Source organism: Manis javanica, chromosome X (genome assembly GCF_040802235.1).
Source record: "Manis javanica isolate MJ-LG chromosome X, MJ_LKY, whole genome shotgun sequence".
Classification (NCBI taxonomy): domain Eukaryota; kingdom Metazoa; phylum Chordata; class Mammalia; order Pholidota; family Manidae; genus Manis; species Manis javanica.
In genome coordinates this window covers 46,380,257-46,406,998 of record NC_133174.1, presented here as the reverse complement: position 1 = coordinate 46,406,998, position 26,742 = coordinate 46,380,257, and the positions used below count along the sequence as shown (strand labels likewise).

General features: G+C 40.2%; 1 protein-coding gene across 4 annotated transcripts in view; it reads left to right on the top strand.

Annotated features, from left to right (window-relative positions):
- The window catches only part of PHF8 (PHD finger protein 8), a 169,689-nt gene extending 146,058 nt beyond the window's left edge, over positions 1 to 23,631 (top strand). For all 4 annotated transcript variants that reach the window (XM_037010389.2, XM_037010388.2, XM_037010391.2 and 1 more), the window contains 3 exons: positions 15,939 to 16,048; positions 19,758 to 20,094; positions 21,011 to 23,631. In XM_037010389.2, the coding sequence (XP_036866284.1) occupies positions 15,939 to 16,048; positions 19,758 to 20,094; positions 21,011 to 21,099 (536 nt within the window). In that variant the 3' untranslated portion in view covers positions 21,100 to 23,631. The remainder of the gene's footprint in view (positions 1 to 15,938; positions 16,049 to 19,757; positions 20,095 to 21,010) is intronic.
- The last annotated feature ends 3,111 nt before the right edge of the window (positions 23,632 to 26,742 follow it).

Sequence of the window (26,742 nt, the reverse complement as noted above, 5' to 3'; positions counted from 1 at the left end):
CTGTTGAAGAGGCTGTCATTTCCCCATTGTATAGCCATGTCTCCTTTGCCGTATATTAATTCACAATATATGCTTGGGTTTATATCTGGGCTCTCTATTCTACTCCATTGATCTGTGGGCCTGTTCTTGTGCCATTACCAAAGTGTCTTGATTACTGTGACTTTTTAGTAGAGCTTAAAGTTGGTAAGCGAAATCCCCCCTGCTTTATTCTTCTCAGGATTGCATTGGCTATTTGGGGTCTTTGACGGTTCCATATGAATTTTTGAACTATTTGTTCCAGTTCATTGAAGAATGCTGTTAGCAATTTGATAGGGATTGCATCGAATCTGTATATTGCTTTGGGCAGGATGGCCATTTTGATTATATGAATTCTTCCTAGCCAGGAGCATGGGATGAGTTTCCATTTGTTATTGACCTCTTTAATTTCTCTTAAGAGTGTCTTGTAGTTTTCAGGGTATAGGTCTTTCACTTCCTTGGTTAGGTTTATTCCTAGGTATTTTTTTTTTTTGATGCTATTGTGAATGGAATTGTTTTCCTGATTTCTCTTTCTATTAGTTCATTGTTAGTGTATAGGAAAGCTATAGATTTCTGTGTGTTAATTTTGTATCCTGTAACTTTGCTGAATTCTGACATTAGTTCTAGTAGTTTTTGAGTGGAGTCTTTAGGGTTTTTTATGTACAATATCATGTCATCTGCAAAGAGTGACAGTTTGACTTCTTCCCTACCAATCTGGATGCCTTTTATTTCTTTATCTTTTCTGATTGTCGTGGCTAGGACCTCCAGTACTGTGTTGAATAAAAGCAGGGAGAGTGGTCTTCCTTGTCCTGTTCCCAATCTTAGGTGAAAAGCTTTCAATTTATCACTGTTAAGTATGATGTTGGCTGTGGGTTTATCATATATGGCCTTTATTATGTTGAGGTACTTGCCTTCTATCCCCATTTTGTTGAAGAGTTTTTATCATGAATGGATGTTGAATTTTGTTGAATGCTTTTTCAGCATCTGTGGAGATGATCATGTGGTTTTTGTCCTCTTTTTGTTGATGTGGTGGATGATGTTGATGGATTTTTTAATGTTGTACCATCCTTGCATCCCTGAGTTGAATCCCACTTGGTCATGGTGTGTGATCCTCTTGCTGTGTTTTTGAGTTTGGTTTGCTAATATTTTGTTGACCATTTTTGCATCTATGTTCATCAGGGATATTGGTCTGTAGTTTTCTATTTTTGTGTTGTCTTTGCCTGGTTTTGGTATTAGAGTGATGCTGGCTTCATAGAATGAGTTTGGAAGTATTCCCTCCTCTTCTATTTTTTAGAAGACTTTTAAGGAGAGTGGGTATTATGTCTTCTCTAAATGTCTGGTGAAATTCAGTAGTGAATCCATCTGGTACGGGAGTTTTGTTCTTGGGTAGTTTTCTTTACTGATTGAATTTTGTTGCTGGTAATTTACCTGTTTATTTTCTCTTTCTTAGTCAGTCTTGGAAGGTTGTATTTTTGCTAGAAAGATGTCCATTTCTTCTAGGTTATCTAGATTGTTAGCATATCTTTTTTCATTGTATTCTCTAATAATTCTTTGTACTTCTGTGGTGTTTGTTGTGATATTTCCTTTCTCATTTCTGATTCTTTAGATTCTCTTTTTCTCTTAATAAATCTGGCTAGGGGTTTATCTCTTGTTTATTTTCTCACAGAACCATCTCTTGGTTTCATTTATTTTTTTCTATTTTTTCATTCTTCACAATTTTGTTTATTTCTTCTATGATCTTTATTATGTCCCTTCTTCTGCTGACTTTGGGCCTCTTCTGTTGTTCTTTTTCCAATTTCAATAACTGTGACTTCAGACTATTCATTTGGGATTGTTCTTCCTTCTTTAAATAGGCTTGGATTGCTATACACTTCCCTCTTAGAACTGCCTAAGCTGAGTCCCACATAACTTGGGGCATTGTGCTGTTGTTTTCCTTTGTCTCTATATATTTCTTGATCTCTGTTTTAGTCATTGATCCATTGATTATTGAGGAGCATGTTATTAAGCCTACATGTTTTTGTGTGCCTTTTTTATTCTTTGTATAATTTATTTCTAATTTTATACCTTTGTAATCTTAGAAATTGGATGATACAATTTCAATCTTTTTTAATTTACTGAGGCTCTTTTTGTGGCCTAGTATGTGGTCTATTATGAAAAATGTTCCATGTGCACTTGAAGAATGTGCATCCTGATGCTTTTGGGAGTAGAGTTCTGTAGATATCTGTTAGGTCCATCTGTTCTAATGTGTTGTTTAGTGCCTCTGTGTGCTTACTTATTTTATGTCTGATTGATCTATTGATATGACTAGTGTTTTAATGTCCCCTAAAATGAATACATTGCATTCTGCTTCCTCCTCTAATTCTGTTAGTATTTCTTTCACATATGTAGGTGCCCCTGTGTTGGTTGCATAGATATTTATAATGGTTATATCCTCTTGTTAGAGTGAACCCTTTATCATTATGTAATGTCCTTTTTTGTCTCTTGTGACTTTCTTTTTTTGAAGTCTATTTTGTCTGATACAAGTACTGCAGCACCTGCTTTTTTGTCCCTATTGTTTGCATGAAATGTCTTTTTTACATCCCTTCTCTTTTTGTCTGTCCATATGTTTGGGTTTGAAGTGAGTCTCTTCTAGGCAGCATATAGATGGGTCTTGCTTTTTGATCCATTCTGTTAATCTGTGTCTTTTCATTGGTACATTCAATCCATTTACATTTAATGTGATTATCGATAGATGTGTACTTATTGCCATTGTAAGCTTTAGATTCATGGGTACCAAAGTTTCAAGGGTAGCTTCTTTATTATCTAACCATCTAACTTAACTCACTTTTTATACTGTTGTAAACACAGTCTGATGATTCTTTATCTCCCTTATTTTTCTTCCTCCTCCATTCTTTATACATTAGGTGTTTTATTCTGTACTCTTTTTAGTTTCCCTTGACTGATTTTTTTGGATAGCTGATTTTATTTTGCATTTAGTTAGTATTTGGTTGGTCTACTTTCTTTGCTGTGGTTTTATTTTCTCTGGTGACATCTGTTTAGCTTTAGGAGCACTTCCATTTAGAGCAGTCCGTTTAAGATACACTGTAGAGTTGGTTTGTAGGAGGTAACTTCCCTCCACTTTTGCTTATCTGGGAATTGTTTTATCCCTCCTTCAAATTTAAATGAAAATCTTCCTGGATACAGTATTCTTGGTTCGAGAGCCTTCTGATTTATTGCATCGAATATATCATGCCTTTCCCTTCTGGCCTTTAAGGTTTCTGCTGAGAAGTCTGATCATAGCCTTATGGGTTTTCCTTAGTAGATGATCTTTTTTCTGTCTCTGGCTGCTTTTAATAGTCTGTGCTTGTCTTTGATCTTTGCCATTTTAATTATTATATGTCTTGATGTTGTCCTTCTTGTTTCCCTTTTATTGAGATATCTATGGGCTTTCATGGTCTGGGAGAGTATTTCTTTCCCCAGCTTGGGGAAGTTTTCAATGATTATTTCTTCAAAGACACTGTCCATCCCTATTTCTGTCTCTTCTTCTGGTACCCCTATAGTGCGAATATTGTTCTGTTTGGATTGGTCACAGAGTTCTCTTAATATTCTTTCATTCCTAGAGATCCCTTTATCTCTCTCTGCCTCAGCTTCTCTGTATTTCTGTTGTCTGATTTCTATTCCATTAACAGTCTCTTGCACCTCATCCAGTTTGCTTTTACATCTTTGCATTGCTTGTTTCATTTCTGTTATCTCTGACCATAATTCATCTCTTAGCTCTTGCATATTTCTCTGTAGCTCCATCAGCATGCTTATGACTTTTATTTTGAATTCTTTTTCAGGAAGATTGGTGATTTTGGTCTCACCAGGCCCTCTCTGGTATTTGAGGGATTTTGGACTGAACAAGGTTCTTCTGAATTTTCATTGTGATGGGAGTGGTCACTGGCAAGTGGTGCATGTGTCAACTGGCAGTACAAAGTCCCTTCCTGCTTGCTGGTCACCTTGCCTTTCTTCACTGCCTATGCTGGTCAATCACACAAAGGAAGCAGCCTCTGGGTTTATCCCCTGAGGTGCTGTAGAGGGGGCAGCCCTCTGGATGGCCTAGGGCACTAGCAGGGTTTGCAAGTGAGTAACGTGTGTTCTGCCATGAGAACGGAGACCCCTCGTGCTTCCCGGACTCTGCACCGGTCTCCGCTGTCAGTGCTGGTCAACCACGCACACTTTTCAGCCTCTGAGTTAATCCCGTGAGCTGCCATGAGTAGAGCATCCCTCGGGTTGTCATAGGGAAGTTGCAGTGGTTGCATGCCCATAGTGCATGTTCACCACAAGAGCAGAGCCTATTTGTCCTTCCTGGACTCTGTGCCTGTCTCTGCTGTCTGTGCTGGTCACCTGTGCATAGGGGGCAGCCTCTGGGTCTGTGCCAGTTAACCACATGCAGGGCGAAGCCTCTGTGTGGTTGCTGTGGGCTGCTCCCTGGCTGTTCTGCAGCAATGGCGGATTGTCCGGTTTGCTTGCAGTGCTGGTGGGGGGACATGAACAGCAGGCTGTTTAGCATCTTGAGGGGCTTCAGAGCTTCATTGCTATCCAGGGGGTTAGGGCACCTGAAGTTCCTTAAAGTTCCCAGCCTGCTGGGCTGAGTATGCCAGGATGATTTTGTCCACTTCTTAAACTCTTGTTCCTTTAAGACTTTTAAAGCACCTGCTTTTCTTTTGTCCCAGGGTATCCGGCTTTGGGAAAGTGTTCGTTGTCTTAGTCTCAGATTTTACTTTTTTTTTCATTCCTCTAATATCCCGTACACCATCCAATGTGTGTCTGTGCTCCCGGTGCAGATTACTAGGGCTGGTTATTTAGCATTCCTGTGCATCCACTCCCTCCACACACTGATTCTTTTCCTCCTGCCAGTGAGCTGCGGTTGGGGGAATGCTCAGGTCCCACTGACTCACAGCTTTGTATCTTACTCTTTTCATGAGATGTTGAGTTCTTGCAGATATAGATGTAGCCTGGCTGTTGTACTGTATTTCTGATCACTCTTTTAGGAATATTTGTATTTGTTGTATTTTCAAAATATGTATGGTTTTGGGAGGAGATTTCTGCCACTGTACTCACACTCACTGCCATCTTGAGAATCCCCCATAAATAATATTTTAATGGCTACAAATATCCTATTTCATGGATATACCTAATTTATCTAACTTCTTTAATGTGGGTCATTTAGTGTATTGCTAAGTTTTCACAATGAGTTATAACATTTGGAATGAACGTGTATATATGTACGTGTTTCTATCTCTGATTATTTACTTAGGGTGGATCCCCATGAAACTCCTGAAGAGCCAAAGTACATGAGTGTATACAGTGAAATATCTCCCTCGCGTTCTGTTCCACAGTCTTCTAATTCCCCACTTGGAGTTAGCCACTATTATCAGTTTTATGTTTATCCTTTCAGAGGTTGTTTATGCATATACAAGTAAATACATGTATGTACTTTCCCTATGTTTTTTGACTCAATTGGAAGCATACTTTTTTAGACTCTTTGGTGCTTTACTTTTCTTACTTAACAATTACATCTTTATAGATTGTTTGCACTCCCCAAGCAATGCACGAGAATGCCTATTTCCCTACACCCTTCTAATACAATTTATTAATATGAACATTTTAAAAGCTCTTGCTATATATTGCCAAATGGCTTTCCAGAAGAGTTATACTAGTTAACACTCCCATGAGCCACATGCGAGGACTTGTTTATAAATCCTCATAGGCATTGAGCATATCAGTTAGGAATAGTTTTTGCCCATGAGTAACAGGAACCTTTCAAGTATCCTTATTAGTGAGTGCTTTTCCTCTCAGGGTCACAATATGGCTGCTTTACCTCCAGCAGAGGGATCTGAGTTGCAATCAGGAAGAAGAAGAGCAAAAGGGAAAATGAACAGGTCTACTGAACACGTCTTCCCAAGGAGTTTTCGGTTTCACTTTTTTTTATATCTCTTTGGTTGAAATTGGGTCACATGGCCAAGATTACCTTCCAGAGAGGCCAGGACATACAGTTTTTAGCTAGGTACATTGTTGTCCCACAAAGTCATGTTTTTTTTAGTAAGCAAGCAAGGTAGAAGGACACAGGGTTGCAAATAAGCAGTCTCCACCATGATATTTTTTCATCTTTGGTGATTCACACACAAGAAAACAGTAGTATTTCATTGATTTGATTTGCATTTATTTGATTAAACATTCCCTGTATATTAGTATTAGCCATTAGCATTTCTTCTTTTGTAAATTTTATTTCTGACCTTTGTGTAGTTATCCATGGCTTTTCAAATTACCCTTTTTATATAGTAAGGTAATAGTCATCCTTTATTTGTGTGTGTGAGTGTGTGTATAATTTGTTTATTGTACTTTTTCCTTATTCTACACAAAACATCTGAGTATTTCTGTATCAAAAGTTGATCTTACTCATTGTTTTTCTATTAGCAGATAATTAGCACCCTTGTATTTTTATGTAAATGTATGCATGTATATTTCTCTAGAGAGAATGCTAGTAATTTTTATCACACTTTCAAAGTAGATTCTTAACCCAAAAAAGATTGAGGCATTCTACTAAAGATATTCCCATTAAAATCAGGAATAAGACAATTATGCACATCATCACTGTTATTATTTAGTATTCCAGAAGTTCTAGACACCATAATTAGGAGTGAAGCAGTAATAAGAACTGTAACTATTTGGAATAAAGAGACCAAATTAAACTTATATGAGGAATCCTGTTCATTTTTGTCCATCATTATATCTGTAGCATCTTCCATAGTGCCTGGCACATAGAGATGTTTAATAAACATTTGACTAGTGAAAGAAATATGATTGTATAATTAGAAAATGCATGAGAATCAACTGAAAAATTGTTAAAACTAATAAGAAAATTCAATAAATTGAGTAATCATTGGATATAAACCAGATATCCAAAAATCAAGAATGGTCATATATCAATTGTAACCATAATATACTGAGGGAAAAACCTCCTATTGGCAATGACAACAATTATATAAAATACCCAAGAATAATCTTAATTAGGTATGTGTGGAACCTACATGACGAAAACTTCAAAACTTTACTCAAGAACATAAAAATAGGCCTGCATAAATAGAGATGTGCCATGAGCCTGGTTACAAAAACTGAGTGTTGTAAAGGGTCATTTAATTAATGTTTATGTTTAACACTATCCCAAATCAAAATCCTAAAGGAATTTTATGGAGAACTTAGTTCTAAAATTAATTTAAAAGAATAAAAAGTTATAATTAGTTGGGAATAAGAAAAAGTAAATGAAAAGAAGTTAGTCTTATATTTAAATACACTCTAGTGCTATAGTAATCTAATGTGTTTAAAAGCACAAGAATAATCTCAGTAAATATTACTCCTTTTTATGTTTAAAAATCTTGTTAAGAAAATGTTAAATATATGCAAAATCAGAGAGGTTAATACTATGAACACCCATATATTTATCACCGAGATTTAATACTGAACATTTTCTGGTATTTGCTTTCATCCTTTTTTTTCCCAAGGCATTTTAAGGGAAATTTCAGACTTCATGACATCTGTATTTCCTTCCTGATTTTCCAATTTTCCTATCCATTATAGAAAGTGGGTGTTGAAGTCTCCAATTATTATTATTGAATTATCTTTTTCTCCTTTCAATTCAGCTTTTCCTTCATGTATTTTGGGGCTCTGTTGTTAGGTGCATATATGTTTATAATTGTATCATTTTGATGGATTCACCCTTTTATCATATTAAATGTCCTTCTTTATCTCTAATTAATTTTTGTCTTAAAATCTATTTTGTCTGGTACTAGTATAGACATTCCATTTCTCATTTGGGTTCTGTCTTCACAGTATGTCTTTTTCCATCCTTTTATTTTCGGGCTGTTTGTTTCTTGAATCTAAAGTATATGTCTTGTATACAGCATATAGTAGGATTATGGTTTATTATCCATTCTGCCAATCTCTTTTAATTGTGGAATTTAATCCATTTATACTTAATTCAATAACTGACAAAGTAGAGTTTACATTGTCCATTTATGTTTTCTCTATTTTCTTTTTTGATCTTCAGTTTTTCTATTACTGCCTTTTCTGTTTAATAGCTATTTTCTAGTATCCCATTTCAATTCCATTCTTTTCTACATATATCTGAATTATTTTCTTAGTGATTGCCACTAAGATTATAAATCTGGGGATTAACATTAGCACTGTAATTTATACCATTCTAATTTAGAGTATCAACTTAATTTCAGTAGTATATAAAAACTTCACTCCTATATAGTCCCATTCCCTTCTTCCTTTGTGCTATTGCTATCACAAATACATCTTTTACATTGTTTGCCAATGAACAGAGTTATTATTATTCTTTTCTCCAGCTATCTTTTTAATTAGGAGAAAAACTGAAATAAAAGATATGTTTATAATTTCTTTTATATTTATCTATATATGGTTACCTTTACTAGTGCTTTTTATTCATGTGAATTTGATGTGCTGTATAGTGTCATTCTGTTTTAATCTGAAGAGTTTCCCTTAGCATTTGTTATAGAGCAGGTCTGTTAGCATTGAATTCTCTGTTTTTGTTTATCTGGAAGTATCTTGATTTCTCTTTTATTGAAAAATAGTTTTGCTAGATTTAGAATTCTTGGTTGACATTGTTTTTCTTTCAACACTTTTGTTAGGGGGCAGTTGTTTATTTTCCTCAGTTGTTGTCCCCACTGCAACAAAGAATTAAAGGGCAGAGACACAGTATTGAAGCAGAGTAAAAAGTTTTATTTAAAGTTAATGCACTTAAAAGAGAAAGTGCGGGCATCCTCAGAGAGGAGGAGGCACCCTGAAAGATTGAAAAGTTTATTTAAAGTTGTTGGGAGGAATTTAGTTTGGAGACACAGGGAAGTCAGAGTACAAGGTGAGGAAGGAAATCATTAAAGTGAGAGAGTGTCAGGGAATGACAGAACAGTGTGATATAGGAAGGTCATTGAACTGCTACTCAGCATAGGGCACATCCCCTGCTAACTCCTTAAACCAGTGTCACCTGGTCTCCAGTGTCTGCTTGGATCTACACAGATTGGGAACTGAGTCCCTACCACCCCAGGATATGGGGGAGCTGCAGAGCACTGGATGGAGTGAAATTATGTTCTGCGAACTTCCTGGAGTCAAAGGGAGGAGACTTTCAAGCAGGCTACTAAAGAGCATGACCGTATAGCTACGGTCCGTCCAGATCACCCAGGTGATGGTAATTTGAAAGCTCAGACCTGAGCTCTCAGAAGTCCCTCCCTACTTATCTGAAATAGAACAGAGAGAGTGAAGATTTGAGGTTAAATGCAGAGGATCAGAATGATATACCAAAATAGCAAAGACACTTACTACTAGAAAAGTGCAGAGACAAAACATTGTAAGTTGACCAGTGAGAAGTTTATTTAAGGCAAAAAGGTGCACACACAGAGAAAGGGGAGTGTGGGCAACCCCAGAGAAGAGGCGCTGTGAAGGTTTAGGTTTTATTTAAAGAGAAAGTGTGGGCAAAACCTCAGAGAGGAGGTGCTCTCAATGGTTGGAGAAAAGTGCGGGCATTCTCAGAGAAGAGGCACGCTGAAAGATTGGGGGTTCTCCCTTTTAAGGATTTTTTTCAGGAATGTGACAAAAGGCTTGGGGTTGTAGACTTGTTAAGTGGTCTCAAGATGTTTACCTTCAGTTTGCAACATTACATCTTTTCTCTTCTATTATCAGTCCCTCAGGTAATTCTGCAAAATTAACTTAACACAAGAAATTTACTGATCTGGTTCCTCCCCAGGATAGCAGCTTCTCTCTGGGAACATATCAATCAAGACCGCCTGCCCTGCCCTCAAGGTGGGCTGAGTTATTGTCTGTTTGCTAAAGAGTATGTTAAGAATCTCACTTCTTAACTTTCTGTCTTTTAAAATGCAATCTTAGCTTTAAGATGGAATCCTTCCTGTTTTTACTATGCTGTTTATATCTGGGCTTGTTTGGAAAATTTATCATGATGCTTGTCTCCTGCCCAGGTTGCAAAAATTACTTGATTAGGGGCTGGAAGAGGAAAAACAGCATATAGATTAAGTTAAAGAATAAGCTGGGCCTTTTAGCAGTCTAAAGTAAATCTTAACAATGGCATGATATAACTGGCACAGTGAAGACATGGGCTGTGCTGGGATACTTTTCTTTATCTGGACATTCCAAGCCAAGTTGCTCCTGGCCTTTGGAGCTTCAACTGATTAATTGATTAACTCTGGCTCTCTAGTTTTATCTGGTTAACTCTTTGAGTCTATTTTAGTGGGCTTTACTGGCCTTACTCTCTTTCCACCCTGCTCATACCTATTCTTCTTCCTAACACTTTGAATTTGTCATCCCACTGTCTTTTATTGTCCATGGTTTCTGATGATACATAAGCTGTCAATCTTGAGAATCCCATGTATTATGTTTTCAGTTGCTCTCTCAGACTGATTTCAAGATCCTCCCTTTGTCTTTGGTTTTGGTTATGATGTATAGTCTCTTTGAGTTTCTCCAACTTGGAGCTTTTTAAATTTCTTGGATATGTAGATTAATGTTTTTCACCAAATTTGGAAACGTTATAGCCATTATTTATTCAAATAATCTTTTTCCCCCTCTCATGCTCTTCTTTTGGGACTCCCATATGCATATGCTGGTAAATTTGATGGCATCCTACAGGTTCCTTTGGCTCTGATCATTTCCCTCATTTTTTTTCCTGCTCATCAGACTAGATAATCTCAATTGATCTATCTTCAATGTAAGTAATTCTTGTTTCTGCCTGCTCAAATCTGCTGTTGGAACCTTCTAGTGAAATTTTCATTTCTGTTATTTTACATTTCAACTGTAAAACATCTGTTTGGTTCCTTTTAGTAATTTCTATCTATTGGCATTCTCTATTTGGTGATACTTCATTCTCATACTTTGCTTTAGTTCTTTAAACATTTAGCTCTTTGAACATGTTTTTAAAACAGCTGGTATAAAGTCCTTGTCTAGTAGGTTCAACTTTGTTTTCGAAGTCAGGGACAGTTTTTGTTGCTTACTTTTTTCATCTGTATGGCTACACTTCCTTGTTTCTTTGCATATCTTGTGAATTTTTGTTGAAAACATTTAAAATAATGTGTCAACTCTGGAAATCAGATACTCCCCACTCCACAGGTTTTGTTTTATTGCTACTTGTTATTTGTTTGTTTACAGAGTAAGTTCAGAAAATCACTAAAGTATGTATTCTTTTTGTCTGTGGTCTCTGGAGTCTATTCAGTTAGCTTAGTGGTCAGGTAATGATAAGACAGGGATTTTCTTAAATGCCTGGAACAAGTAAATCTCCCAGTGCTTGGTGGGCGCTATATATGTGTATTATGAAATGCCTTCAATATTCAGGCAGGTAATTTACAACTCTGTCTAAGGCTTCACTTTCTGCAGAACCTCACAGTCAGTCAGAGGTGAGTGTTCAGGGCTTTCTCAAGTCTTTCCTGATCATGCACACAGCCCCTCTGCATGCATATGGCCTTCTAGATTCCCAGAAATGTAGGAGCTTTTCTAATCCCCAATGGATATCTCTTCAGTTTTCCCTTTGAAGCTTTGGGGTTAGTCTATTGTTTGCCACAACTGTTAACATCACCTTAAGCAGCTGTGACATTAACCACTTGCCTTTAAATATTTTTAATGACCCCAGGGCAAAGCTTTAAGCACTAGGCCTTAAAAGGAAGCTCCAGCTCCTTTCTGCTCTCTACATTACTGGGGATGTGGACTTTTATTTTTCAAGGCTACTACTGAGTTAGGGAGAATTGGATGGGTCTACAGCAAGTAAAAATTACAGAAAGCTCACTGTTCTTACTGAGATTCAGCTCTTTTTCTTTAATAAATGTTAACCAGGTTGCTTAAGCCTTTGGTTAATTTCCAGAGTTCCAAAAAAGTTCATTATGACAATTTTTTGTTACCATTGTCCAGTGTTTTTGTTGTTTTAATTCAGGAGTGAATTTTTAGAGGTCCTTAACTCTGCCATTTTTGCTGATATCATCTATCATGACATACTACATAGTTTAGTATGTATCTCTATGAAAATGACATTTTCTTCTATAACCATAGTGATGCCGGGGTTCTTGTTTGCAGAGCCGAAGAATGAGCTTCACAAACAGTCAAGGTAGGAGAGCAAGGTACAGGCTTTTATTTAGAGATAAAGTGAAAGGACAGAGCTCCCGGCTCACACCAGGAAGGGACAAGAGAGCCTGTAGTGGTGCGTTGTCTAGGGGGTTTTATAGGCAGTTGAGGATTTTTCGAGAACATGAGAAAAGACTTAGGGGTGTGAACTTGTTAAGTGGTCCCTGAATATTTAGAATTAACTTAACACAAGCAACTTCCTCTGATGATTTCTCTGATACCAGCATCTTGGTCTGGGAGCATATGAAACACGGCCACCTGCTCAGCTCCCAAGGTGGGCTGAGGTATTGATTGCTAAAGAGTAAGTTAAGAATTTCTAACGTCTTAACTTCTTGGGTATTAAAATGCAATCTTATCTTTAAGGTGGAATCTTTCTTGCCTTTTACTGTGTTGTTTATGCCTGGGCTTACTTGCTAAATTAGTTGTCCAGTTTGCAAAATTACTTCATCAAATCTGAAGGAGGAAAGACAGCACATAGGCCTGGGCCTTTTAGTATGCTAAAGTGAACCTTACACGTGATTATAAATGGTTAGCATAATAAAACATGTGCTATTCTTTATCTGGGGAACATTAACTGATTTCACTGAAGAATGATTCTAGAGCTCAATGTTTAACACAGAGTTTTAGCAGGGGGGTTTCCTTGCATGTAGTTACATTGCTCTGACTGCAAATATCCCACCCTGCCCCCTCCAGAGGCCCTCACCCTACTCTGACTATATCCATGGTCCCTGTCTCAATAGTACCATTATATGACACCTAACTAAAGTAACATTTACTTTCTAATATCATTTAATACCAATCCTTATTCAAATTTCTCCCAATTATACCAGATACATCTTTTATAATTTGTTTATTCAAACCAGGACCTATTCAAGGACTGCACGTTTCATTTGGTTATTATAGTCTCTTAGTCTCATTCATTATTTAACATTTTCTATTTTGATTATTTTCAAACATACATAAATACAGAAGGATAGTACATAAACACCCATATTCTCCATACTGAGGTCCTGCAGTTGTAATATTTTGCTAGATTTGCTATATCCATTTATCTATATCTAAAGTTTTTGCTACAGTGTGCAGGCATTGTAACATGGTGTTTTACCCCGTAATATGTCAGTATCTCTTAGAAGTCAGGACACCCTCCTCTGTAACCACACTTCCTTTGTTGTATTAACAGTTAATAATTCCCTAAGATCTAATACCCAGACCATATTAAAATTTTCTCAACTGTTCCCCCAAAATGTCTTTAGAGGTTTTTTTCCAGCTTAAAACCACAGCACATTCATGTATTAATACAGGTTAGGAAATTTGGAAAAGTCACTGTGGGGACAGCTTCTCTCCATTCCATGTCTGGGGCCTCAGCTGGGAAATTTGAAGACTTGGGATGGGGGTGGGTCACTTGATGACCAAGAATTTGAATCATGTGAAGTCTCATTAGCTCACATTTCTGGTGCCTGGGCTGGAGGGACTCATGAAGTATCAAACAGAGTGCTGACATTGGCCTCTTCCATCGAGCAAACTTCATCACTGCCTGGTTGTCGCAGGGTGATCAGACTTCTTAAGTGGCTGCTCAGGGCTCTTAAGTGAGTATTCCAGCAAACAATGCAGAAACTGAAATTGTCTTTTCTGATCTAGCCTCAGAATTCATGCAGTGTCATTTTCACCACATTCTGTGTTCTACAAGTAAGCCTGCTCAGATTCACCTGGAGGGAACATAGACCCTACTTATCAATAGGAAAGTATCAAAGAATTAGGGGTCTGGTTTTAAAACCACTACATGTACAAAACTATAGAGAACAATATATAAAATAAACCCAAGAATCCATGACCAGAAATTGTGCTTTAACATTTTTGCTGGATTTGCTTCAGATCTTTTTTTAAACAAATAAAACGTCTAATGTTTAAAGAAAGGACTTAAGCCTCCTGAACTGCTTATTCTAGAATCTGCTTACTGTTTATACAGAGTCTCCTTTATGATAGTAACAATAGCAGACAGCCAAGGAATCTTTAAATCTAGGTCAGTCCCTCTACTATCTCCTTTTTTTCTGTGACATTGACTTTTTTCTTTACTTAGAATCAATAGTACAATGAATTCCCATATGACCACCACTGAAAATCAACAGTTATTTGATTCATCTATCACTTTCTTCTTTTTTTCAAAATTATCAATGGTTTAAAGCAAATCCCAGTTATTGTGTTATTCTCCCCACCCCACCTACTTCACTATGATCTCTAAAAAAAATGGACATTTTCTCATGCAATCACAATTCTGTTACCACATAACAAAATCAGTAATTTGATAATTCCTTGATGTTACCTAATAGTAAGTATATGATCAAATTTCCCCAATTGTATAAGCAAAAGTATTTTTACAGTGGATTTGTTTTAAGTCAGGTTCTAAACAGGATCCATATTGCAGTTAGCGGCCATGCCTTTTGAGTCTCTCTTAATCTAGAATAGTCCCCTCTTTTTGTTTTATGCTACTGATTTGTTGTAAAAGCCAGTATAATTGTCCTGTAGCATATCCTACCTTCTAGATTTATTTGTTTGCTTCCTTGTAACATTGTCTTTTTAATGAAACCAGACCAATTATTTTGCTGAGTGTCTGATTGTTTTCTCATGGTATCATTTAACTTGTTCTTTTATCTCTGTGTTTCCTGGAAACCAGAAGTAATATGAACTGCTTACTTGATTTTATATCTTTGGCAAAATTATTTCCCAGGTGATGCTGTGAATTTCCCATTGCATTGCATCAGGAGGTGCATGAAGTTGGCTGTCTCACGATTAGTGAAAATAAGGTTAATAATTAGTTAAGGGGGTGAATTCCTCATCTCACCATTGTAAAGTTAATTTTTTCTTCTTGAGATTAGCAAGTAATCTGTAAGGCGATACTTGGGTACTGTGTGATTATCCAATTCCCTAGAATCAGTTGTTTCATTAGGGCCTACAAACCTTTGATTTTCTAATTCTGTCATTCCTTTTACAGATACTAGATGGCATTCTTCTGTAAAATTGAGCTTTTCCCTTATCATCAGGGGCTGTCTGGTTATCCTGAAATACACTTCCTATGTAAAGTATAGGATGGGTAACTATTCTTTGATTCAAGATTGTTACTGCATTATTGAAAGAGTCAGAAAAGATGGTGATCTTCTTCAGGAGCTCATAGCTTTGTGTTAGTAGACAAAATAACACTGTAACATTAGGGAATGAGACAATTGGTATTTGCTATGTTTTAAGTGACTTGTACATATGAAAAGTTCAGGGAGAGGAGAGGCTAATGTAAGCTAGAGAGGTCCTAGAGGTTTTGTGTAGAAGGTTGATTTCAACTTATCTTTGGAGCATGGGCATGTTTTGGAAAGGCAGACAAAAGGAAAGAAGGTCCTTTAAGGCAGTGTGGATGGTGAGAATGAAGGCACAGGGAGAGAGGATGAGCTGTGCATATTCTGGAGGTATAATAAGGAAACCATTCTGTCTGGAGAAGTGAAAATATGGGTGCAGAAATAAGGTCAGGGAGGGAGGTAGGCCAGGAGCAGAACATGGACAACCTTAAATGCCAGCTCAGGGAGGTAAATGTTTATTCTTTAATTAGTGTGTGCTTTGCATACTTTGGGCATATATGAACTAGCTTCACACCTGACAGGAAGCAAAATCTGGCTTTGTAAAAAGCTAGAAGCATGAAGACCGTGAGACCACCTTTGGAGAGCTCAGAGGTAAGGTATATGGTTGACATACAGATAAATGTCCTTATCCTGTTTCCTCTGCAGCCCGTGTGACCCCAACTCTACCAAAGCAGGACCGTCCTGTGCGTGAGGGGACCCGGGTAGCTTCCATTGAGACAGGATTGGCTGCAGCAGCTGCAAAGCTGGCCCAGCAGGTCGGTGCTGATATCCAGGCAGTGACCCTGCTACTGATCCCAGTTTGACTTTGAGCCTCAAACCTCAGACCTTCAGACTAATAGGATCCCCTTGTTGTCTCACTGAGGAGTGGGTAACCTTTGGTCTTTATCCATGGTAGTATTCTAGCCCCCTCCTGTGTCCTTCACATCCAGCTCAATGTCAAGCTACTTCCACAAGTCTCCCATAGTTGACATGATTTAGGATGAAAGGAAAATAAGGACCAGAGAAAAGCCCTTGCTGATACCACTTGTCTTCTGGTTATATAAAATCCTCTCAGATGGGAAGGACCAGGACTGAGAGCATTTGTGAAAGCATTTGTCTTCCTTCAGATTTAGCCCCAAGGAAGTGACTCAGTTGAGTACCTCCAGTTCTCAACCACCCTCCAGTATTGGAATTTGATTTCTGGGGAGAGGCTTTTCTTGTCCTCTCTACCAAGTACTATTGTCTTGATTACTACTTACTGCTTCCCAAGGAAACTTCACCCACTAATTTTTGTCCTAAAGAGTCACTTCACTAAAATAAAGTTGACCTCTTAGCATGTTATAGTTTGCAAAGTTCTTTAGTGTGTATAACATGCTCAGCAACCCTGGGAGCAACTGGAGGTGAATCTTCTGGTTCTCTCCTTATCAACATCCCTTAGCTCCTCCTGCCACATCCTATGGCTTAGAGCATTTTATTAAGCATCTGCTTTATGTTAGGTGCCTCTGTGTATAATGTCTCATGTAGTCTGCTGAATAGCCCTATTGAATAGGTGATATTTTCATCATTTTACAGGTGAAGAAAATGAGGCTCTTTAAATGACTAGTCCAGGATAATACAGCCAGTAAATGGAGGAGACAAGATTCAAACTCATATTCTCTTACTTCCAATTTCATGTTACTTACAGTTTAAATAAAATGAACTTGTTAAGTGTTCATGTAATTTAGTAATCATATCCTATTTAAACAAAATTGCATAGAATGCTATTTTTAATATGTTCTGTGGAGCTCTAGAGTTGCTTAGAGATGTCTTGGAGGCTATTATTGAGAGCCAGCAGATACCACACAGGCCGACCTTTCTTTGACGAGAACTTCTCTCTGATATGTATATCTTGGAGTCATATAAGATGTAATTTGGAAAAAAAGGGGTTCTACTGCTCTAAATAAACAGATACGTCAAAGTTGTGAAAACTACTTTTAATGCCTCCTAAGTATCTCACTTCTGTTTGAGCTGATCGGGGATAATTTCAACAGAGAGGTTTTGAAATTGGGGAGGGGTTTTGCAGGCTAAGCTTTTAAAGGAGACAGAGAGGCATTCCAGGAAAAAGGAACTCCTTGGTACAACACACAAGGCCCTCTTGATTTGGCCACCTTTCCTTCCTTACCTTCTGCCAGCCTCTCATGCACATGCCCTTTATTGTGTATTGCACGGCAGCCATACTATTGTACCATGGTACTCAGAGTTCACTCAGTATATGAGATTGTCTCATGTCTCTGTGCCTTTGCACAAGCTGTTCCCTGTACCCATTGGGAATCATGCCTTCTCAGATACCTTACCTAACACCCCTTCATACCACCTACCACTAATTTATTTCAGTGGCTTTCTGTGCTTCCATAGCATTCTCTCATGGTACTTATTAAATGCTAAATGCCTCAAGGGTGGAGCTGTATCTAGTTGAACTTGGTATCTCCACTATGCTAAGTATGTGTTTAGTCAGTATTGGGTGAGTGAAAGAATGAGTGAATGGATAAATGGATGAGCAGATCTTTCTGGATTGAAGGCTTCATGTCGAAGAATGGGTTAAGATAAAGAGAAGCTACAAAATGGATTCTGGAGTTTAGAATCCTGCTTGAGTTTAGAAGCCTCACTCTACCACTTGAACAAGTTACTTAATTTCTCCGTGCCTTAGTTTCCTCATCATTTTTGAGGATCACATGAGGTAAATATATGTAGAAGCTCTTTGAGAATGGCACTTGCCACCAGAGTAAGTACTATAGGCATGTTAGCCTTTCATCATTATCATTATGGGTTGGCTAGGTATAAAGTGGCCAGACCATGGAAGATTATGAATATCAGCAGGAAGTTTGAACTTGGGTAGGGACCTGTTAATGGCTTTTTGAGCAAGGGAATTGGCAAAGTGAAAGTGGCCCCATCATAAGACAGTCTTATCTTCCATGGGGAAATCTGGATGAATTAATTGTATGAGAAGAAGATTGGCAGAAAAGGTAGAGAAATTTAGACTATGTAATCTAGGTGTGAAGAGATACTTTCTGGATTTGGATGAGAGCAATGGGGGCCCAAGTGCAGTTCCTGGTATGGGTGGAATAGCAGTGTGGTTGAGAAGAGAGATTGTGAAGCCAGATGGCTTGGGTCTGAATCCCAGCTTGACCACTTACTGGTCCTGTAACCTTGGGAAAAAGGAAAATGACTTAACCTCTCAGCCACAGTGCCTTCTCCTAAAAATGGGATTATAATTCTTTCCTCTCATACTTCTTATGAGCATTAAATGAATTAAATTATAGAACAGTGCTTGGCATGTATTACTAATATTATTATTATTGTCCTTCAGAAATTTCTATAGTAGCCATAGGCCTGTCACATCTTCTGAAGGCAGGAGTAGGCCAAGAGAAAGCAAACAAATATAATCACTGAGTTGATCTGTGTGGCCATATAGCATTTCCGAAGTCATTCACATGCTCTCAGCAGCACTTTTCCAAGTTCTCAGGGCACCAGATGCCCACTACACAGGTATCCACTACACAGTGGGTATTAGATCTACAGAGCAATGGATGGCTGAAACCAAGATACTGGGAGAAGTGCTACAATTCCTTATTTATCCCTCCCTTCCAAAATTGAGGTTTTTAAGACCCAGTGACACAGAGGATTGTCAGGTCCTCTGTTAAAAGAAAAAGACCAGCAAGAGGAAAAGAAACCATCATAAGTGATGAAGATAGAACAATAGTTTACCACTTATTGAGTCCTACTATGTGCTACATGTTATGTCAGAATTTTATTTACTCTTAGAACCCTGAAGAACAGATATATTGTCCATTTTACATATGAAGGAATTGAGATTCATAAAGGTTAGTAACTTGAACAAGGTCTTCCAGCTTAGGAAACACAGGCCTAGACTTGAACCCAAGTTTATTTCATTCTAAAGCTACTACTTTTTCACTCTCATATGTCCCATTTTGAGAAGTGTGCAGGATGGGTGTTCAGATAGACCTGGCTGAATCCTGGATCCAACAGCTCTCAGCTTGAGGCTTTGGGCTCAAGTTATTTAATATTCCTGCTCCTCAGCTCATCTGTGAACTGAGAGGTTTTCCTTCTGTGGGCTGCTCTGAGGATTAAATGAGATAAAGTATATAAAGTACCTCAGTTGCTGGCATAAATTTAGCTATTATTAGAAATGTCCATGGCAACTTCATAAGTGGCCCGGGTCTCTGAGACCAAAACCCAAGTCTCTGAACTCATTTACCCTTCTGTTTCCACTGCACTGAGTAGTGGCAATAATGACTTAAGGATGGATAGTACCAAAGAGATGACCTCAGATATTGGCAGGCCTGTGTGTTGTGTATACATAATCCAGACTAGATGGGTGGGGGCAGGTTGCAGAACCACACTGACCAGTGTCTAGTTCCCTTTCTGGGAAATTCTCTTCTCTTTTCTCCACTCTTAAAGTCTTCCTTCCCACTTGGTTTGTTTCAGGAGCTACAGAAAGCCCAAAAGAAGAAATATATCAAGAAGAAGCCTTTGTCAAAGGAGGTAGAACAGCCTCGCCCTCAGGAGTCCAACCTCAACATGGCAGCACCAGCCCCAACTCTGGCCACTACACCCCAGCTTCTCACCTCCTCCTCACTCCTGCCTCCTCCTGAGACTAAACAAGAGGCTCTCTCAGGAAGTCTTGCTGACCACGAGTATACTGCTCGTCCCAATGCCTTTGGCATGGCCCAGGCAAACCGCAGCACCACACCTATGGCCCCTGGTGTCTTCTTGACCCAGCGGCGCCCTTCAGTTGGCTCCCAGAGCAACCAAGCAGGACAAGGTATGACTGCCACGTGGCTGTAGAACTAAGAAGGGTTTTAAGGCCACTGACTTCAAAGCCTAAGCACTCTGGTAGGTGAGAACACCTTGGAGGGATCCTGAGAGCCAACCAAAGATGCTTGGACTTGATCTCATAGGCTATGAAGAGACACTGACTGGTGTTAAGCAGAGATAAGCTCAGATGTGGGTTTAAAAAGACCCTTCTGGTGGCCAGAATGGAGGGTAGGCTAAAGGTAAGGAAGTCTAGGGAGGAGGTGCATACAAAGGTTGAGGCTGAGGTTCTGGCAGAGGGAATGGAAAGGAAGGGGTAAGTTGATGAATATGGAGGAGGTCACATGAGACATGGGAAGTGATTCAGTGGAGGAAGAGGAAGAGATATGAGGAAGACTCATCCTCCCTTTCCTCACTTTGGCCCTCAAAGCCCAGTCCATAGAGTACGCATGGATAGTAAATTTAGTATGGCATTGGGTGATGAGAATGGGGGTTTCTAATGAAACTAGCCCTAGGGCTTACAACTTCAGGGTTGCTGAGCTATAATTATTAACTAGGCCCTTATCCAGTCCTGGTGGGCTGGATAAGAGGATGGAGAGGCATAATCACCTCTCTGCAGAATTTAGGAATAAAAATCATTGGGACCAAAGAAATCAGTGGGGAAAAGGAACAGGACAGACTAGCCAGGGAGTCTAGCTGCTGCAGGAGGTTCATATGACGAAGAGCCGAGGTATGTGGTGCTGGATGGAAGTAGTTAAGGAGGGCTTCTTGCCCATGATGGGTCTGGAGCCAGGCATAATGACAGGGAGGCTGTGGGAAGGAACATGAACAGGCAGGGGGTCATGGCCCAAGGACAGACATACAGTGCTAGAGTTGCTGCTGGAGCCTTTGCCATAGCCTTTGCTTACCTCTCCCTTCCCTCACAGGAAAGCGCCCGAAGAAGGGCCTGGCCACAGCCAAGCAGAGACTCGGCCGTATCCTGAAAATCCACAGAAATGGCAAATTACTTCTGTGAGACCCCTGTAACCTGCCTCTCACCCCTTCACCCCCATTGCCTTCTCCATTGTCAACTCTTGGGGCACTCCTGGATCCTATCTGCCCCAGACAAGGTGCTGAGGCGCATTGTCCTGCTTTCTTGGAACTGACCAAAGCATGGACTCCCCCACAGTCCCTTCACTGACTCCTCCAACTTCCTCCCCTACTTCCACTAGAGCATCCTGCCTTCCTTCTCCATACCTCTGAGTGAGAGGTGAATGGGAGAGGTTTCCAGCTGACTGGAACCCTCTTTTCTGCTTTTCCAACCCATTTCCCTTTCCCTGGCCTTGTTTGCCCTATATTCTCATCCCCATCTAGAGCTGGAAGGCAGGATAAGGAAAGCCTGAGCCCCTTAGTATTTCCCTGATCATGAAGCAGGAGGCCCAGTACTGAACCTTCTGCAACTCCAGCCCTGAGTCCAGAAGCCTGCCCACCTCTGCCCATTCTTCCTTCCCCTTCCTCCCCCCTGCCCAGTGGACATGCCCCACTCCAGACTTGTTCCTGAGAAAAGGATCTGGCCTCCATCTCTTCTTGCCAAATGCTTCACAGAAATAAGAATGAGAGCCCAGAGTCTTACTGCCCCACTATGGGCCATTTCCAGAGGCGTCCTAGGAAGTCCATGGGCTAACTTCACTCATCTTTGGGAAGAAGAGAGATTCCTGTCACTTCTCAAGGTGGGCAGAGGACCAATGCCCAAGTCTCTGACCATGACTTTGTAGTCCATTGGAAGTAACTACTTTTGGGAGACTACAGATGAAGGGCCCCTGTCCCAGGGTGAGCTCCAGGGATTTGCCTGAACTTTTGAGGACCTGCAAAACATTATCCACATGGCTATGGCTGGGACCCAGCAGCTGAAAAACCATCTCCTTAAAGGTCTGAAGGCACCTGCCACTGAAGCAGATAACCCTGGCCCTACATCCTATTCCCTTCATCTGTACTATAGAACACAGTCTGGAGGGGATGTGACTGGACAGCTCATCCCTGGGTTCTCTATCAGGAGCCTCCATGCTTCTTTTTCCATGTGAGATTTTGGTATGGAGAAGAACTCAGAACTCACATCTTTACTCCTGGGCCTTTGTGCTCCCAGACGTCATGTCAATGCTCAGAGTACACATGGGCCACTGGGAGCCCAAGCCTAGGAGAGGAGATACCCCACCCATCTGTAAAGGTGCAGATTATCTGATTCTCCCCTTCCCCTCTTCCCTTTGTGGACATGTCTGTTGTCCAGACAGTGCCCACCTTTCACCCAATCTCCCACCCCCAGCTCCCTCCTCCTTGGCCTCTCTTACCACCCTGGCAACATGGACTGGATGGCAAATGCCTGCCTCTCTTCATTTTGGACTGCCCAAGTGGAGTGTATCCTTGCCTTTTACCCCTGACTCCAACCTCACCCCAGTTTGCCCAGTGCTTCTGGGAACTTAACAGCTACCATGCAGGCCACAGGGAGTATGTGAGGCTTCCCTTGTTGTCTTTATCTCCAGTATGTCTTTCCTTGCAGCCCCACATCTCTTCTTCCTTGGAATCAGGGGGTCCCTTGGCCCTATTTGCTTTTTCTATCTTGGGGACCCTAGGGGCCATGCAGTCCTTCATCTAGTCACACCAAAGGCAAAAAGCCTGGCTACCTCCCCCCTAGCACATGAGGTCCCTACTCTCCTCCCCTCTGTTACTGCCCAGTTTTTGATTTTCTTGGGGATTTCAAGGCAGCAGAGGGTAGTGAGGGGAGGGGAAGGGGGCAGCCTGTGTCCCTGTATAGACAACTGCCTGACTAGGCCCTGACTGCTGTAACCAAGACCAGGATTCTAGCCCTTCGTCCCTTTAACACACCCCCACCCCTTGATCTTTCAAAGGCAGCTAATTGCTAGCAAATCCCCCTGGTTCCAGGCCTCTTTCCCCTCTCTTGCTTTGTTAGGAGTTTCTGTGGAGCTGAAGCCCAACCTCCAGTTGACTGGGTTTCCATTTAGTTTAATTGGGCTCTCAGAGCCTCCTGTTTGTTGTTTTGTGTTTTGAATGAAAAGCAGGTTTACCCTCAGAGTTATGCTTTTCCAAAGAGGCTAGTGTGTTTTTTTTTGTGTGTGTGTGTGTGTGTGTTTTTTAATGTTTCAGGTTCTAAGTGAAGTGAGTTAGGGAGGGGTTGGGAGTGGTAGTAACCAACCACGGTTTGGAACATGGTGAAAGAGTTTCCTTTGGTCTCCAATCCCCCAGCACGGAGCTGGGGGTTGGATAGGGGGCAGGGAGAGAGGATTTCTATTCACCTTTAATATATTTTTACAAAAAAAGGCGAACAATTTAAAAACAAGCCCACCTCTTCTGTACATGTCTAAATATATTTTTAGAAGTGGGTAGTATTGTGAATTTCTGATGCAGGACCTTTTTATAAACAGGTTAGAATAGCATCATACAGACTTCTCTGTTTTTTTTTCCTGTTTTTTTCTTATGTTGTGTTACTAATGTAATTTATATTTTTTTTAGATCCCCCGTTTCCTATAGAGATAAAAGTGATTTATCTTGGCAATTGCTTTGCTTGGCATTCTTTTTTTTTGGTGGTGGTGGTGGTTGTGGTGGGGTGGTGGGGTCTAGGAGTGCCGCCTTCCCTTCATATTCTCTGTCTCTCCCTCCCATTAACTCAGCACTTCCCTGGTACCCAACTTTGTGCCTGAGTTGGGAAGGGGACAGGATCCTTGCCCTCAAAAGAGACACAGTTCATACACCAGAAACAGATTATCAGAAATACAGTAACCAGAAAAGAAAGGAAACAACAATTCAAAGGGGCCTGATAAATTTGTTAGGATGGCTTTTCCATAGTTTCTATAGGCTGTTTTTAGTGGCTACACCTATATCCTCTTAATGAATTAATGTGAAGTTTTTTGGGGGGGTTTCTTCTCTCTCTCTCTCTGACATGCTTTTTCAGACTGAACTTGATTACTGTACTTAGGGCCAGGGCAAGGGATAGAATAAATTATTAGAGCTACATCATGCTCATTTCCTTGTGCCAGAAACTGTTTAGTGTTCTATGTATATTGATTCATTTCATCCTCAGCAACATCCTCATCCTACTGATGAGGAAATAGGCAAAGGAACCTTCCAGCATCACACATCAGAAGTGGTGGGCCCATCTGTTTCCAGACTCTCTGTTCTTATCACTCGGTTCTACCACTTCTCACTGATAACTGCTGCCATTTATTAAGTGCCTTTTCTGCAGCAGGCCTTGGGCTAGGGGTTTCACTTAGGATATCTCATTTAATCCTCACTGGCAACCTTGGGATATAGTTATTAGTCCTATTTTGCAGTGAAGGTGACTGAAGCTTACTAATGGTCTTCCACAGCAGGATGTCTGACTCCAAAACTCATGTTTTTTTCCCTCACAGTGTTAGAAAATGACCCGACATGTTTATTGAGCACTTGTGTAAAATGTGGCATTGAGAATTGTGTCCTGAGAAGAGCCTATGCAGGGATTTCAGGATCCTCAATTCCAAATTCACCACCACCCTGTGTGACTCAGGGCAGGCTGCTTACTATTGGGTCACTGTGAAAGGAGTTTGAACCCAATCAAGAAATCTTCATACTGGAGATTCAGTTTCTGTGGGTCTGGGGTGAGGCTGTCTGGATTTGGCGCCTACCTGGTGAAATGACCTCATCCAGCCCTGCAAATCTTAATCTTGGTGTTAGGCAGGATTTGGATAGAGAAGATTCTTGTCTGGGGCATGGGGAACTGTGTCGCCTGGTAGAAAGGCAACAGGAAAGAGGAGGGATTTCAGAGACCTTGCAGGAATGGTGTGCTGGGTTCTCTTTGTCACCAACGGCCACCCTCCACAGTGAGGGGCCAAAGCACTGTTGCCAGCCTCAAGTTAGAGGATAAGCTAGAGTCTTGGTCACCTTACTTCTCATCCAGGCAGGAAGTAGCAGCAGCAGCAGAGGATTATGTGTCAAAATTGGAAGAACAAGGTCACCCAACTTCAGTCTTCCCTCTTTCTAATATAGGGTGGAAGAAGGCATAGGACTTCTCACTAAGAGCCTGCCCTCTCCATAACTGAGTAATTTGGGGGAGGTTGCTCATCTGGGTTTCAGTTTCTACATTTGCCAGATGGAATTTTGGCAACTATGAAGCATGGTCAACCCCAAACTTTCTAGATGCTGTTGACTCCCAGACCAAACCCTCTAGTCCTAAACTGTTCTGAGTACAGATCCCCAATTCTGCTTGTTCATGTTGTTTTCCCTACCTTGAATATACAGGACCCTCCCTTTCCATCAGGACCCTGTTCACCCTAATTTGACTGAAATGGCACTCTGCTTCCAGTAAGCTGAGTGGAAGAGAAAAACACTATATGGTACAGTGTGGTGATAGAGATGAGCATGAGATGCTGCTCAGGGAGTCTGTCCCAGGAAAGCAGGGAGTTCAGGTAAGGCTTCCTGTCAGAGGTGATGCCTGAGCTGAAGGATGAAAAGTAATCAGCCAGTCAGGCAGAGAACAGTGGTAAAGAGTATTCCAAGCCAAGGCAATAGCATGAATAAAAACAAGCTGGGGGCTGGCAGGGGAACCCTGTGCATACAGAGAACTATCAATTTAGTATAATATAGCTGTGAATTTCACCTGGGGGAACATAGGCAGAATTGTCAGAAGGGAATGTGTAGTTTGAGAAGGCATATGATCAAAATTGATAGTCTTTAGGCTTAATATTTATTGTAAAACCTCAAATAATGGAGTATATGAAATTTTTATATTTATTGAAAGACACAATTATTCCATGAATGACAGAAAACCATTAAAGGGTTTTAAGCAGAAAATGGTGTGAGCCAACTTGCTTTTAAAAAAGATCCTATTGTCAGTCATAGGAATGGATTAGGAGGGAGAAAGATAAAGCCAAGGAGACCAGTGAGGGAGTTACTGAAGGAGGGGTGGGAAAGGCACTATCTCATCTTCTAATGCCCCATTGAATGCCACTTCCCCAAGAAAATCTTCAACTTCCTAGTCAATTCTGACCTTTTTCTGGACTTAGACATCTCATGAAGGGTAGAAATCCCAGGCCATTTCCAGGAGGCAGAAACAGCAGAAACCTGGAGTCAGCCACTCATTCAACCCAACAAACAGAAATTGAACTCTATCACCTTTTTAGTTTCTTAACTCTCAAAATAGCTCACCTTTCCAGGCTCTCTCTTTCCCCATAGAGCCACAACCTAATGCCAGGACTCGCCAATGAATATGCTAAGAGAGATTAAATACCATTTTATATTTTCCTTGTCAGGAGCCCAACAAGCCTCCCCCATGTTCCATTCTAAAATACACAATGTCTCAAGGGTATCTTCCAAAAATCCTATTATCCCCAACATCCCCTCCTGCCTGAGAATTTCTGTGGCTTCCCACTGCTTGTTATGCCTTCTGGGCTTTAAGGCTTTTTCCAGAACATGGCCCATCATGGAGACAATGGACTGTGTTGCAAAGAGGATGTCTGGGAATTGAGAACACCAATGATTCCATTCTACCTCTGTCACCTGTGTGATCTTGAGCTGGCTACTTTGTATTTCCTTAATTTTATCATTATAAAATGGAGGTATAATCCCTAACTCACAGGGTTTTGGGGAGGAATTATAGTAGCTACTGTCTTTAAAGAACTTAATTTCTGGCACT